Below are 14,433 nucleotides of genomic sequence, written 5' to 3' on the forward strand. Positions count from 1 at the left end.
ACAGTGACCCAGCGGGGAATCGAACCTGGGACCCTGGCGCTGTGAAGCCACAGTGCTATCCACGTGTGGTGCCAAGTTTTAGTTATTTTCCCAATCAGTGTCCCTTTGGTCTTGGGTTTTGCTTTGCGATCATCAGTAAATTTGACACCACCCTCAGTCTAAATTATTTATTTCCACTTCTAGCTTCTTAACTGAAACATATGGAGCACTACTTGCAAGGTTTTGTGGTTAGCAGTGAGTAGTAAAATTCCCTCGGCCTTTCTGTCTGCAATTTATGTGGTGGGGCGGGGGGGGGGGGCTGCCTGCCCGCCCTATTTGAGGCTGGTGGGAGAAGTTGAGGAGCAGGGAGGACGTCCAGCAGATCAGCCTGTGCTGTGTATGTGGGAGGGGGGAGAGAAAGAGAAGGATCACTTTTACCTCCCTCCCTCTTTCCACAAGTCTCTATGCTGCCTGTCCCTTGCAGATGATTTCCACCATCCCCTTTCCATCAAGACCACCAACCTCTCCTCAGCACTTCCAGGGGCCCTACTGGGACTGCAGAGCTGCCAGCCAATCAGATTAATCACCCTTTCTCAGAGGTGGGACTGCTGCCTGAGTGAGGGGTGGAAGTTGTTTGCAGCCAATTATTGCTCCTTGGCGCATTAAATGGTTGTGGGGCTGCTGTGATCTGCAGGGATGGAATTCCCCGCCAACTCTTCAAGTGACAGGCAGGGAACTCTGCCATCCAAAAAATCCTGCCCCGTGTTAGACTGTCACTGCAGGAGATTGCTCGTAGGATATTAAATCTGTCAAACTGCTGTGGAAATAAAAAGTTAGACATCATTGCAACTTTTTCAAGTTTATTTCAGTATAAAACAATGACAAAAACCTGTCAATTTTAACTGACTAAAATGTAATATTTTTGTTTCAAGTACATAACATGTAGTTGTCTAAACATGAAAAAAGCTGAATAGCACATGGCTTAGAAACAAGTAAACACTTGATTGTGAGCAACTGCAAAATAGTATATTTACTACTTTGAATGGTATAATTATAATGCTGAGCTATATATAGTATTAGTTTGGCTTGTGTTCCATTCCTATTAGTTCTCACACATTCCATATGCATCCAAAAATATTTGTCAGAAAAAAATCAATAAGGTTTCAAATACAGAGAGGGTTTAGAAACCTGACTTAGCAACAGGTTGAAGCAGAGTTTTCTTTTGTAGTCTTGTCACTGTGTAGCTGAAAGTTATCAAATACTGCTGTTCGTTTTGAAAAGTAACAAATTGACTTTTTCTTTGCAGTTCATTGTCCTTTCCTCATCACTGCTACACCACCCCTCCCCCATAATGTTTGCTTTGAACACATTTCAATTGATACTCAATGTAAGAATCACCCAGTTTTCTATTAGCTGCTTATAACCTTTGTGGAAGACCTGCTGATTATGGCAGCAGAGCAATGTGCCCTTTCTCACCACCACGAGGGCAGGCACAGACTTGTTCTTAAAAACCGGCTGCCACTGAAGTAAGGAACAACATTTAACGATTTTTGCTTTCTAGAGTTAACAGTCCCAGGTTTCTTCCTCTTGCAAGCTTTTTTTAAGTATTCAATTCTGTATGTTAAACCAAATTATGGAAATAACTACTTTTGGATGTGCATGGATGTCAAAGCTGTAAACTCATTTCTTTGGCTTCTCCCACTTGTCATTAAATCTTTCTACTGACTAAATTACTCTCCCATCATTTTATACATCAATATTTGAACAATTTTACAAATTAAAGCATAGTAACAGACACTTTAAGCCTCAGATATCCCAACACGGTGAATGTCGTGTGTCCTTATGTTGCAAGTATGTTTCAATCCTCAAGCACTATCTTCCTCTGTGCCATCATTAACAATTCCTTCATCAATACTCTCGAGCCTCAATCTCTGACCTGCAGAAATTTTGTTTCCTTTGCTGGTACCTCCAGGTACAGTTTTAATAATAGTAAACAAATCTCCAGGTAAACAGCTCTCTCCAAAAAGGCTCATTTTGGCATCCGTCTCAATAGCTTTGGCCAAGCTGGCAGCAAAATTATCCAGAGTTTTGTGAACATCTGCTTTAATTTGCAGAACTGAAGACTGATCAACTTCCTCTGCAAAGGAACAAGATTGAATTAAAAGCATTTCTACCCCAGTATAATCTCAAAACATTTGTTTTACTTCTTGCAAATTTTCTCTTCCCTACCTGATGCATGAATTCCTTGCTACAGGATTGTTCCCACATCCTGCTGGTTGAAATAATTTTGTTTGGTTCTTCAAACTTACCTGAGAATCTATTGTGGTCTATCCATAGACCTGAATAATGGGCTAACCACAGTATAGTTTTCCCAAGTGTGACATAAAAGCTTTTCACAGTTCTCAATCAAAACAATAATTTGACCATTCATGGTAAGTCCTGGTGTATCCCAGCATCAGCACAGGCTGAGAAGGGACAAACAAACGATCCTTCAGTTCTCTTAGTTGTGACTGCCCCACCACACAATCCAAGATCAATCCATTCATAAGATTGCAATTAACTACAAACTATCAATTGTTCGTGCTAATGTGTTCTTAAAAAGGCAGTGTTAAGCACCAATCGGATGCCTTCATCCTAACTGATCCGAAAATCTTCCTCCAGCTCACAGCTTCTCTCCCCGAACCTCCCACTCATTGCTTCCCTCTGCGCCAGCCCAGCTTGCCAACCCTTGCGCTCCCTTCCTGATCCTCTCGCTCACTGCTTTCTATGACCCACCCTGCTCACTCCATCTCGCACTGCCCATCTCCTGAACGTTCGAGAGCTTGGGAGGTGAGCAGGAGGATTGGGGAGGGGTGGTGAGTTCAGGAGGGCTTGGGTGAGGGAAGTGGCAGGTAACAGATTGTTTTTAAAAGACTGAGCATGCAGAGTAACCAGGTTAAAATGAAAATGGAGGTGGCACTATTCAGGAAATGACCCTCATTTACAAATCACGCTAAAATGAAATGTGCTATTAGAATGAGCTTTAATTTGGGGCTACCAGTACTCAGTTCTATATTTCTGGGCACATCAGCCATGCCCTTGATCAAAAGAAAATTCAATGGTTGCTAACTTTCACAATACTACTTGTCCAATATTCACAAAGGAAATATGTTGTGATTCAACAAGCACATCACAGCCACATCCAACTGTGTTCTCAAATGGGAATGGCAAGACAAGTATGGATCCTTAGCATGTCATGTTGCATGCTAGAGTTTGGAAGCAATGAGGTGTGATCATAAGGGAAGGATTTCCAAGGTCTGGGTGTAACATGACAAAATATAGCAGGGATGTGCCCATCAGTGGCAGCCTTCAATCCCTTTGCAGTAGTAGCAGTGATCTGATAACCTTCCCCACAATACAACACTTTACAACCAAGTAAGTACTTGATTGCCTGAGATTATGAATAAGTTTTTCTTTACAGTTGGGAGCTTGGCTGGTCTTTTGCTCTTGCCTAATAACCCCATCCTATCTTCATAAAAGGCTAGCCAGAGCTCCCAACTGTAAAATAAGACAATGCGCTTTACAACCAATTAAGTATTTCACTCTTGTAACGAGGCGAAGGGTTATATCACTGCTATTACTGCAAAGGAATTGCAGGCTGCCAACATTTATAAACATAGCAAGGAAAGTTGGAGGTAGTGTTTAAGCACCCCTTCAAACAGAATTTAGTTTTTCTTCTAAGTAATGATTCTAGAAGAACACGGTTTAAAAACACTCAAAGTTGTTAACCAAGTTAAATCCAGTACCGAACCCACAACCAGAAATGCAGAATTTCTTCATCAAAATGAAGTCAGTGGAAGGGGACTCAATCATTAAGGTAGACATGTTGGAGAAAGACATAACATTGAGAGGGGCAGACTGTGGAAGGAGAGTAGATTCATGGAAGGTAGATGGTCAAATAGAGTACATTAGTGATCCGAGGCTCCAAAGGAAATCAACCAGAATTAAAGATCCATTAATACAAAATAATATACACCAATTTTCCACATACTTGTATTGATTTTATTTTTATTCTAATAGGAAGGAACCCAATTTATGCTTGTTTAGAATATGCATTTTGTTTTAGTTTTCAAGTGGTATGCTATTAATAGCTATAACAAACTATCACTTAGCATATGCTACGCAAATTCCGCTAAGCAAATTCTCCTTGCTGCATGACAATCAGAAAATAAATCTAAAGGAAAATAAGAAAAGTACATAAAGGAAATGCATTAAGTACCGCTCTGGAAATTTTATTAAATAATAACCTAAAATTCAATTGATGAAATATTTAATTCCGCAAACATATACACAAGTTCAATGCGCCTTTATAAATACCTTGTGGTACTGGGAGTTCATCAATTGGCACAGAACTCCGCCTTCGATTTGAACAATAGTTGTGAGAATAATGAGTTCCATCTGAATTAAAATCTTCCAAGAGCATCACATCAGTGCCTAAATTAAGTTTTAAATAAGTAAGAACAGACACAGAGTACCAGAACAATCCTTTCCACAAACCAAGATCTGTTAATAATTTATCCAGTAAATCAGGGCTCCTTCAGCTAGAAGGATTCCACAAACAGCAATGGAATTAGTAGTTAATTCGCTGGTTGCTGAAGAATGTTCGTTAGAACTTGTGGTAAAATAAGATTTTCCAATCAAACTGCTGCAACAGACAGGAAGGACCTACGTTTAGCACATCAAAGGGGTTGTATGTCTGAAATTGCAGCACTCCCACCTGCCAGCCTCGATTAAATGCAGTTTTCTTGAAGGAGGACTGGACGCAAACCTTATGGTTTAGAGTGCACCACAAATAATGGGCTGTTTTTTGATGTGAGCCTCCGTGGAACTAGAGTGACACTGCATTGGTTTGGGCTAATGCCGCAAGTAAAAACCCAGTATGCAAGCTCATTTTTATAAGGAATGCCACAAAACGTGCCATTAAAGGGGTGAATGAAAGTTTGGTCTCCTTATTCCGCATCAAATGTAGTCTGCAGTAACTGTGGAAAAGCCAAGGAATGCTAACGGGAAATAAAGGGAAACAAGTGTAATTGGTAAAATCAAATGAAACTGGGTGTCCGGTGATTTCCTGTGAAAAGGCGAAGGGGGTACAAAAAAATAAGATGGAACAAACCACCTACTTTCTCTCCGTCTGGTAGAATAAAAAAAAGGATGAAACCTGTACTAAGAAAACCGCATTCAAAATGCCAAATTCAAGAGTCTGTACTCTTCAGCAACACGTTGCTGTCTCGTGCCTCAAATACCTGCAAACCCAGTTAGTTCTGACCCTGCATGGCCCTGGAGCATTTTCTGTGATGCTTTCCAGGCTATGCAGGCGAATAGCTGAAGCTTTATTAATTATAAATCTCACAGCTATACCAAAATTCCCTGCTATAATTTCATGTAAGAAAACTCAAATGATAAAGTATATAATTTATGCATGGTTACGTTAAAAAATGGTTGTGGTAGTTTGACAATTTTTAATAGTGCTCATAATTTCTGCAACACAACAACTTGTATTTAGAGAGCACTTTACACATAAAACAAAAAGACACTTCAAAAGAGCATTCTAAAGCGAAGATTTGACAGAGCCACACACGGCAATATTAGGACATGTGACCAAAAGCTTGGTCAACTTCAAGGGGGAAAGCGAGATAAAGGCAGAGAGGTTTAGGGAAGGAATTCAAGGGCCACCATTGGCAGGGTGCTGAAACTCAGGGATGCTCGAGGGGTCTGAATTAGAAGAGCACAGATCTCTCAGAGGATTTGAGAGGCTGGAGTAGATTCCAGGGATGGGCAGAGTGAGGCCATGGAGAAATATGAAAACTTTTTAAAATTGAGTTTTAAAAGTAGATTTGCACATTGCCAAGAGTAGTGTCAATTGCAAATAGCAGAAACAATTACCCGAGTCCTGAGAAAAGCTGAATCCAGTATCTCCAGTACTACTGCTGTGTCCTAGTGATTGACCACCAGCCATCATGGCTGTGAGATGAGGAGACAATCCCAAATCTGCGTAAAAAGTAAATAGAATGTAATGTTCCATTTATTTCTTCCATACAGGTGCATAAAAGTTTTTGTTTTTTTAAATCAAACATTTGGTTTGTGCACTCAGTCAAACTCAATTTTATTCTTTCCTACAAATACTTGATCGTTATTTGTACAGAAATTCTTTGTAAAACATGGAAGTGAATCATCACTTGCATATTTTCACTTGCATATTTTTGCAGGGCCGGAGATTAAGACCTTAGCAACGCACCATAGCAACTGCATCCTGAGCTATAGGAGATGGCATCACTCCATCTCCATAGAATTCTTATGTCCGTTATTAGTTATTTCAATGGTTGTATTTCTTAGCACTTTCTTAATCGTGAATAATGGAAAGATTGATTATGGTTTACAGACCAGCAATGCAGTTGTTAAAACACCGGAGTCAGGTAACCCATTCTGAAAACCATGCACTGCCCAATGGCTGAACAGCAAATACATGTTGTGTAGTACTCAACCATTATTTGGAGTTAAGTGATTTGTGCCCTGAGGAGACCTGCTTTTCTTGGAGGTCAGCTGTTAATTGGCTGGAGGGCAGCTAATTAGCAGCCACGGGAGTTGAATTGGAGGGAACTGAGCAAGCGTGGGCCCGATTTAAGTGCACCACAGCAGCCATTACTGTGACTGGTGCTTAACTTCAAGAAAGCAAGCAACAGTGAGCCCAGAGGTAAAGCAGAGGGACGGTATCTGGGGCAGGACTGTCCCCAGCTTCTTCGCTGTTGACCTGGAAGTCTTTCCAGAGGCTGTGAAGGAGAAGGCCATCTTCCCACAACAAGCAGCCATTGACTGGTGGAGAGAACATTAGCAGACAGAGTGTGGTCAGGAGGAACTGGGTGCAGTGCCTGTAAAGGTTAAATCATCTTGTGATTGGTTAATTATGTTATTACAACGGTGATGGGCATCATTTGTTTAAGGACTGAGAGCACAGATGAAAAGTCAGCCCCATGCTTCTGATCTTTGCCTCACAGTGCCGGGGGGGGGGGGGCTGCTGGGAAGAGGGTCTCCCTATAAGTCTGCTGCTGGGCCTGGCCAAGCTGGTTATTAATAAGCCCAGGAACAGGCAGTCGAGAGGGTCATCTAGCCCAGCTAGCCACCGTCTTCCATGTTTACATTCACGGACAGGTGTCCCTGGAAAGGGAGCACAGTGTTCATTGGTGTGCTTGAGGCCTTCTGCAAACAATGGGCACTGCAGGGACTGGAGTGCATTATCAGCCCCAAAACCATATTTTGATTTAGTTAGATAACATACAAACATACAAATTAAGAGGATGAGTAGGGCACTCGGCTACTTGAGCCTGCTCCACCATTCAATACAATCCTGGCTGATTTGATTGTAACCTCAACCCCAAATTCCTACCTACCCCCAATAATCTTTCATCCCCTTGTTAATCAAGAATCAATTAGCTCTGCCTTCAAAATATTCCAAGACTCAGTTTTCACTGCCTTTGAGGAACAGTATTACAGATACAACCCTCACGAGAAATATATCTCCTCTGTCTTACATGAGTGACCACTTAGTTTTAAACAGTGACCCCTTTGTCATTTTATTTCTCTCTGTGCCCCTTTAAAAGGGGTGTCAATTTGATTAATAAAGAGAGTATTAAGAGTCAGCCCCACACCCCTGGGGCTGGATCCTCCGTTTCTGCGGCTAAGTGCCGACACTGGCGTGGGAACAGTGGTCTTTCATGACCGGCAAATCATGCGCGGCCTGGGAACCGGCCATTCTTGGCATGGGGGGGGGGGGGGCGGGAGTATCCATAGGTGCCGGTGCTAGCCCCTCACCGGAAAGAATGGCCGGTTCCCGGGCCACGCATGCGCACGGCTGATGACCTGCAGCAGTTGCGCCGTACAACATGGCGCCTGTCGTGCGTGGACCCAATCCGCGACCCCGTAGCCCACTCCTCAGCCCTCGCATAAGACCCCCCAGCCAGTGGCACGGATCCCAGCCGAGTACTGCGACACTGGATACAGTCCGCAGCCGGCACACCATGTTCACGATTTGTGTGACCACGTGGTCCACGCCATCGGGAACTCAGCCCATGGGGGGGGGGGGGGGGGGGGGGGGGGGGAGATTCGCGAGTGGGCCAGCCGATGAGACGCCAACGGCATTGCAACTGCGCGCAGCGCACAACACGATGACGCCATTTCGGAGGGGGCGGAGCATAGCTTTCCGGCGTCTCTGGCGTCGGAGCCCATTCTCCGCCCGATCGCCGAACACTATTTCGGAGTCAGGAAATGGAGAATCCTGCCCCTGATCTTTGGTCACCCAGTGCACAAGGGGAAGGGCAGGAAGGAGGACCTATTTGTAGGCCTACTCCCAGGCCTGGCCAAGATGGCCATTAACAGGTCCATGCAGTAAGGGGGTCATCTAGTGAAACTGTCTGCCTCTCTTCCGCAGCCACGTTCATGACCCTGGAGAGGGAGCACGTGGTGTCCACTGGCACGCATGAGGCCATCCATGACTGGTGGGGACCATAGAAGCTCGAGTGCATTATCAACCCCAGAAGCTATAATTTGAGAGGTTTCCTTTGAAAGTTCTTTTTGTTACAGTGCCCCTTAAGGGGTCAATTTAGTTAACTTGTTCAACAGTAGTCAAAGAGTAAAAAGGTCAGCTGGGGCACTGCGTTGGTAGTTAGGAGGCAGTTCTCTATAATGCTGCATCCTGTGACTAAACCTACTTACAAGGAAAAAGATCTGTGGCTCATTTTGTACTTCACCACTGGGCTTGGGTCCATATAACATCTTTGTGTTCTGCACCTTCCCTCTCCACCACATCCTGCTCCTCTTCCTCTGATAAGCTGCGTCATTCCAGGGCCTCAGCACCCCGCTTTGGAGGGCTAGTTAAGGGCAACACATCAGACCACCAAATATTTGTGAGATGCTTGCAGATTGTGTACTGCAAGGTGCCACCTGACCAGCCCAGACACCAGAACCCCACCTTCAACAGCCTGACTGCCTGCTTGATAGTGGTCCTTGCCCCTGTGGCTTCATCCTGTTGTCTCATAAAGGACGGAGTAGCCTCTTCAAGGGATAATGTCCCCGAGAATCTATAGAATAGAATGAAGAGCTGGGGAAGCCTAAATACCAAATGAAGAAGATTCATGCCAGCTGCCTGGAAAGTGAACGCACATAGGAAGCTCAAGATGTTGATACAGACCAGTTGGATATTGAGGGGGTGGAATCCAATCCTGCTGGTGGATCTCACTGGCCCTCACTTGGTCCCCAGAAGGCTGCCACAAGATGCAATCGATGATGCCCTGCACCTGGGGAGATCCAGTGATGGTGGAAACCCTTTGTGCCTGCAGAACCTGTTTGCCTTGAAATGTTTTTTCCAATTAAGGGGCAATTCAGCCTTGCCAATTCACCTACCCTGCACATCTTTTGGGTTATGGGGGCAAAACCCACACAAACACAGGGAGAATGTGCAAACTCCACACAGACAGTGATCCAGAGCCTGGGACCTCAGCTCTGAGGCAGCAGTGATAACCACTGCACCACAGTGCTGCCCCGTTTGCCTTGAAATTAATGCACTGTGCATCTCTTACATAAATGACACCAGTAACCTGTGAGATCCTGGAACCACCAAACTCTGCACCTGGTTCTTGAAAGGACTCAGTGAAAGAGATTCAAGATCACAGTGACCATGGCCAGGCATGGTGAACAGAGTTCCAAGGTGTGATGTCTTCCATCACAAGGGTATGAAGAACAGTGAACATCTGTCTGGAGAGGTGTATTCCTGGGCACTGATTCAGCAACATCTCAAGGTAGCTCCAACTTTACTTTAAAAAAAATGATTTCACGGGACATGGGCACTGCTGGCTGTGCCACCATTTATGTTGCTCATCTCTCATGGTGCTTGAGAATCCCAGTACCCATCCTGAATTGCCCTGGCTGGCAGATCCTATGCTGAAGGTACAGCCGCTATTGGCTTCCTGCCCCTCATCCTACACCTCTGCCCTCTCTATGGAGCACAGTGTGAAGTCTTACAAACACCAGGTTAAAGTCCAACAGGTTTGTTTCGATGTCACTAGCTTTCGGAGCACTGTTCCTTCCTCCCCGAGCAGAGGGGTTTAGAGTAGGGGGGCAAAAGAAAAACATGCATTGGTTCACATTGTGAGGCTATGCACCGAGAGTTCTACTGTGCAGCACTGCCTGAATCATGGTGTTTACAGCAGTACATCTGTCAAATAGGTAAACATAATATATCCACATGACGTCACATACCTCTTCATTCACCCGAGGAAGGAGCAGCGCTCCGAAAGCTAGTGACATCGAAACAACCTGTTCGACCTTAACCTGGTGTTGTAAGATTTCTTACTGTGCTCACCCCAGTACAATGCCGGCATCTCCACATCTCTCTATGAAGGATGGTGATCCTCATTGCCATAAGACCCAATATCTGAGAGTTGTAATTCCATTACAATCTATTACCAACTCCCCCCGCCCCCCCATGCTTCCAAGCCCATGGTGCCAGAAGGGTGATTGCACAAACACTTACATGAACATTCTACCCACATCCTGTGCACACCTGATGGCACCCATGTGCCAAAGGCTGAGTGCCCTTCTCAGTTGTGCACTGGTTTATGGGCCCACCATGGTATGGCAATGGCTGGCCCACCACGATGTTGCGACCTTCACATACCTGGTCTGCCCTTGACTTAGTGTGCAACTGTGCACCAAAATCCCTTACTGTCCCGCCATGAGCTCTCAATGCACCCCTTAACTTCTTTAATTGGCCTTATTCGCAAATCAGGTGGTTTTCCAGGGCCAGTCCTGATGAAATTTGCCGATGGCAGGAAAGGCGATGGGAAACTGACATACTGGCCAGTGGCACCCTTTCAAAAGCCCATTTTGCCTCCACCCTCTCCATTTCCACCTCCCCATGAGTTCATGCAATCTAGACACAAGGTGGATTATCTGTTCTGACAGTGCTGCTCTTACTTCAATGAGGGAATACACCCTCATCTGGTCTCCTCCCTTCTTTCCTCTTCCCCGAGCAGAGGGGTTTAGAGTAGGGGGGTAAAAGAAAAATGTGCATTGGTTCACATTGTGAGGCTATGCACCGTGAGTTCTACTGTGCAGCACTGCCTGAATCATGGTGTTTACAGCAGTACATCTGTCAAATAGGTAAACATAATATATCCACATGACGTCAAGCTGCTAGAGACACCCACTGGTTTGGGACCAATCCCGGAGGAATTTCCAACAGGTGGGAGTGAAGATCCATTGGGCTCTTCTTACTAAAGGAAGATTGTTGAATATGAATATCAGATTCCATTCACAGTTTCCCCACAGATGAATGCAAACTACAACACTAGAATAGGTTAATAAGAGGATTCAGAAAGCAATCAATCTCATGAATACGAATTAAAATTTTATAAACCACTGCAGCTGAAACATGCCTCTGCCGATCTATTTTGGCATGTCACTGTAAAAGCATGACATCACCAGCCTGCAATAATCACAAACATCATACTCCTTGCTAAAAAGAAAAATCTCACAACAATTTCTACATAGTCGGTCAGAACATAAGCAAATTGTCACCCTCTCAGCTCCCTCTCCCGCCAATCCACTTCCAAGCAGCATCAACATACCTCTTAGCTGCAAGCCGAGATGACAACACACTGCAGCAGGATTTCTCCCGATTAATTTTAAGAATGTTATTTATTCCACTCGGCTTTTTAATAACCTCAGAGAGATTGAACATGCTGGGAACAAGCAGGCTCTATTTAAGAAGGTCTACATAATGTAAAATTTCAGAAACCTATTTTTTAATGTTCATTGTATCTAGATCAAGGTAAACAGGTGGCCGTTCAATTTCAGCTGCAAGAAAACCCACGTGAAACTGGCAAAGCAGACTCTTGTAGACTGTTATGGAAACAATGTCTTATTTACATGAGATACAGAACAGTTTAAACTCTTCAAATCTGACAGCCCTAGTTATTCCCCAATATCAATGCCCAGCAAAAATATGTTTAACGTGGCAAGTATGAAAAAGCAAAAGGCAATAAAACACATTTTTTTCATGATGCAAACATCACAGCAAGAAGCATTACCCACTCCCTTTCCCTAGGTTACCTGTGATGCGATTGGAGATGCTGAATAATCTGGATGTTCTCTGGCGTTGAATAAATGAATCCCTGTAGTATCTGTCACCAAAGCACATCCCCAGCAGCTCTCTGCGCACCGTTTTATTCCACAGTCCATAGATAATAGGATGACAAATTGCACTAGTAAAGGATAGCCATATTACCAGTGTCTCCACTCCTGGAGACACAGTGCCTTTCCCGTGAAGTGCTTCTATACTAATCACTAACATGTAGGGGCCCCATGTGACAACAAAAGCACCAATCACAATCAATATAGTTGTCAAGGCTTTGCACTGATTGGCTGAATAAACAATGTTATTGATATTGTTCTTTCTGCTCCCTGAAGAAGAGGTAGAAGTGTTGGAATTTTTTCTTCCATCCTTAACGGATTCTTCTTGCACGACTATAATAGTTCCACAGTGGATTTTCCGAGCTTTGAGCCTGGCCACACGGAATATAAAGCCATAGCAAATCACCATGGCTAAAAATGGCAACAGTGCACACCAAATCTGCCAAAAGGCAGTGTAACTTAGTTCTTTGTACCATGCGGCTATGCATATCCACTTGAATTGGTCAAACTCAAATGCAGACCAGCCAAAGAGAGGAGGAAGACATCCAATTAGCGAGTGCAGCCATACATACGCAATCACAACAACAGCACGATTTCCAGTTATTTTCATAGGATATACCATTGGGTAAACAACAGCATAGTACCTGTATAGAAAAAGGGACAAGAAATTTTCAGCCATACTCAATAACTCAAATCACAAAGCTGCCATCTTTGCTATTTGCACAGAATGCCCCAACGAACATACTAAAATCTAACAATTACAGCATTTTTAAACTAAAGTTAATGAGATAGTAACAAGTGAAACTCAATATCACAATTCCAATTTAGTTTACAGATATTTAATTTTAAATTGGTTTTATAATATTACAGTAACTTCATTGCAGTGTTAATGTATACCTACTTGTGTCAAGATTGTTATTATAATAATAATAAAAATCTTTATTAGTGTCACAAGTAGGCTTACATTAACACGGCAATGAAGTTACTGTGAAAATCCCCTAGTCGTCACACTCCGGCGCCTGTTCAGGTATACGGAGGGAGAATTCAGAATGTCCAATTCACCTAACAAGCACGTCTTTTTGGACGTCTCTGAGGAAACCCTGGCAGACACAGGGAGAACGTGCAGACCCCTCACAAACAGTGACCCAAGCCAGGAATGGAACGCAGGTCCCTAGAACTGTGAAGGAACAACTGGTTAGCCCTGTTGTGGTCATGAAACATTTACAAAATATGCAGATAATTCTATTTAAAAAGAAATGTTGTGAAAATGGAGAAGCATTGCACTGAGACATCCTTGTCTGGAGTTTACAGGGTTTTTGATGGCCAACTGTCAACCTACGCTGTCCCTACTCCACTGAATCTGGTTGCAACTTCAGGATTTAGCGCAAGCACAGATTAGCACAGATATCCTGAGGTTGTATATGATCTGTCATTCACTACTCTGCTACAGGCTGCACTGTGGGCCCTGAGAGCTGACAATCGGTAAAATCAATGAATCTGGTAGTACGACCTCTTTACTCGCATGTCACAGTTAGAAACCCCAGATAAAGCTGTAACTGGATTTTTAAACTATGATGTCAATATTAACTACTATTGAACAACCGTCTTGGTCCAGAAAAAAATAATTTTTATTTGCATAGTGTTGTTAAATGTTGCCATTATCATCAATTTTTAGATTGCATTAAACTAGATAAGTTTTTTTTATTAAAATGAATGTTTGCTCATGATACCTTAACCCCCTGTGTATGTTAATCTTTACTTGGCTCTCAATTTTTAAAAAATTATTTGATTTTAGTAAATTTCATTTCCAGGCTGCCCGTGAACATTCTTAAATGTGATTGGCTGTTTGAACAGCTTGATGACATCATTGCAGCTCCATGCCAGGAATCCTCACTAAACAACCGTGACAATCAATTGCACATAAAGATAAAGCTCTTGCCATAGAGACTGCTCAATCTCTCAAAGCAGCTTTCTTCAAAGTCAGCAGAGGTTGTCCTTACTTTGCCAGTGACCGCAAATTCCAGGCCATAGCATTTTACCACTAACCAGCAACACAGCATGAATCAAATAAGTGTTTTGCTGGTATTAGCGTCGGAAATCAGATGTGAACTAAAACTAACTCCCTGCTTTTGTAAGAGTCCTTCCTGTCGTTTTCTTATGGTCCCATTTCTTTTAGGTTGTTATATTATTTTGGTCTGTGTACCTATAAACGGAATGTACCTTTAAGCAAAA

The 14,433-nt window shown here is 43.4% G+C and overlaps 1 protein-coding gene across 1 annotated transcript in view; it reads right to left on the minus strand.

The window, feature by feature from the left end:
• Positions 1-822: 822 nt before the first annotated feature.
• Positions 823-14,433, minus strand: part of gpr161b (G protein-coupled receptor 161b) — a 32,280-nt gene continuing 18,669 nt past the window's right edge. The window contains exons 3-6 of the mRNA XM_072513821.1: positions 12,121-12,845; positions 5,902-6,006; positions 4,336-4,452; positions 823-2,116 (exon numbers count right to left, since the gene is read on the minus strand). Of these exons, the coding sequence (XP_072369922.1) occupies positions 1,845-2,116; positions 4,336-4,452; positions 5,902-6,006; positions 12,121-12,845 (1,219 nt within the window). The 3' untranslated portion in view covers positions 823-1,844. The remainder of the gene's footprint in view (positions 2,117-4,335; positions 4,453-5,901; positions 6,007-12,120; positions 12,846-14,433) is intronic.

The sequence above is a fragment of the Scyliorhinus torazame genome, chromosome 8 (assembly GCF_047496885.1).
Source record: "Scyliorhinus torazame isolate Kashiwa2021f chromosome 8, sScyTor2.1, whole genome shotgun sequence".
Classification (NCBI taxonomy): Eukaryota; Metazoa; Chordata; class Chondrichthyes; order Carcharhiniformes; family Scyliorhinidae; genus Scyliorhinus; species Scyliorhinus torazame.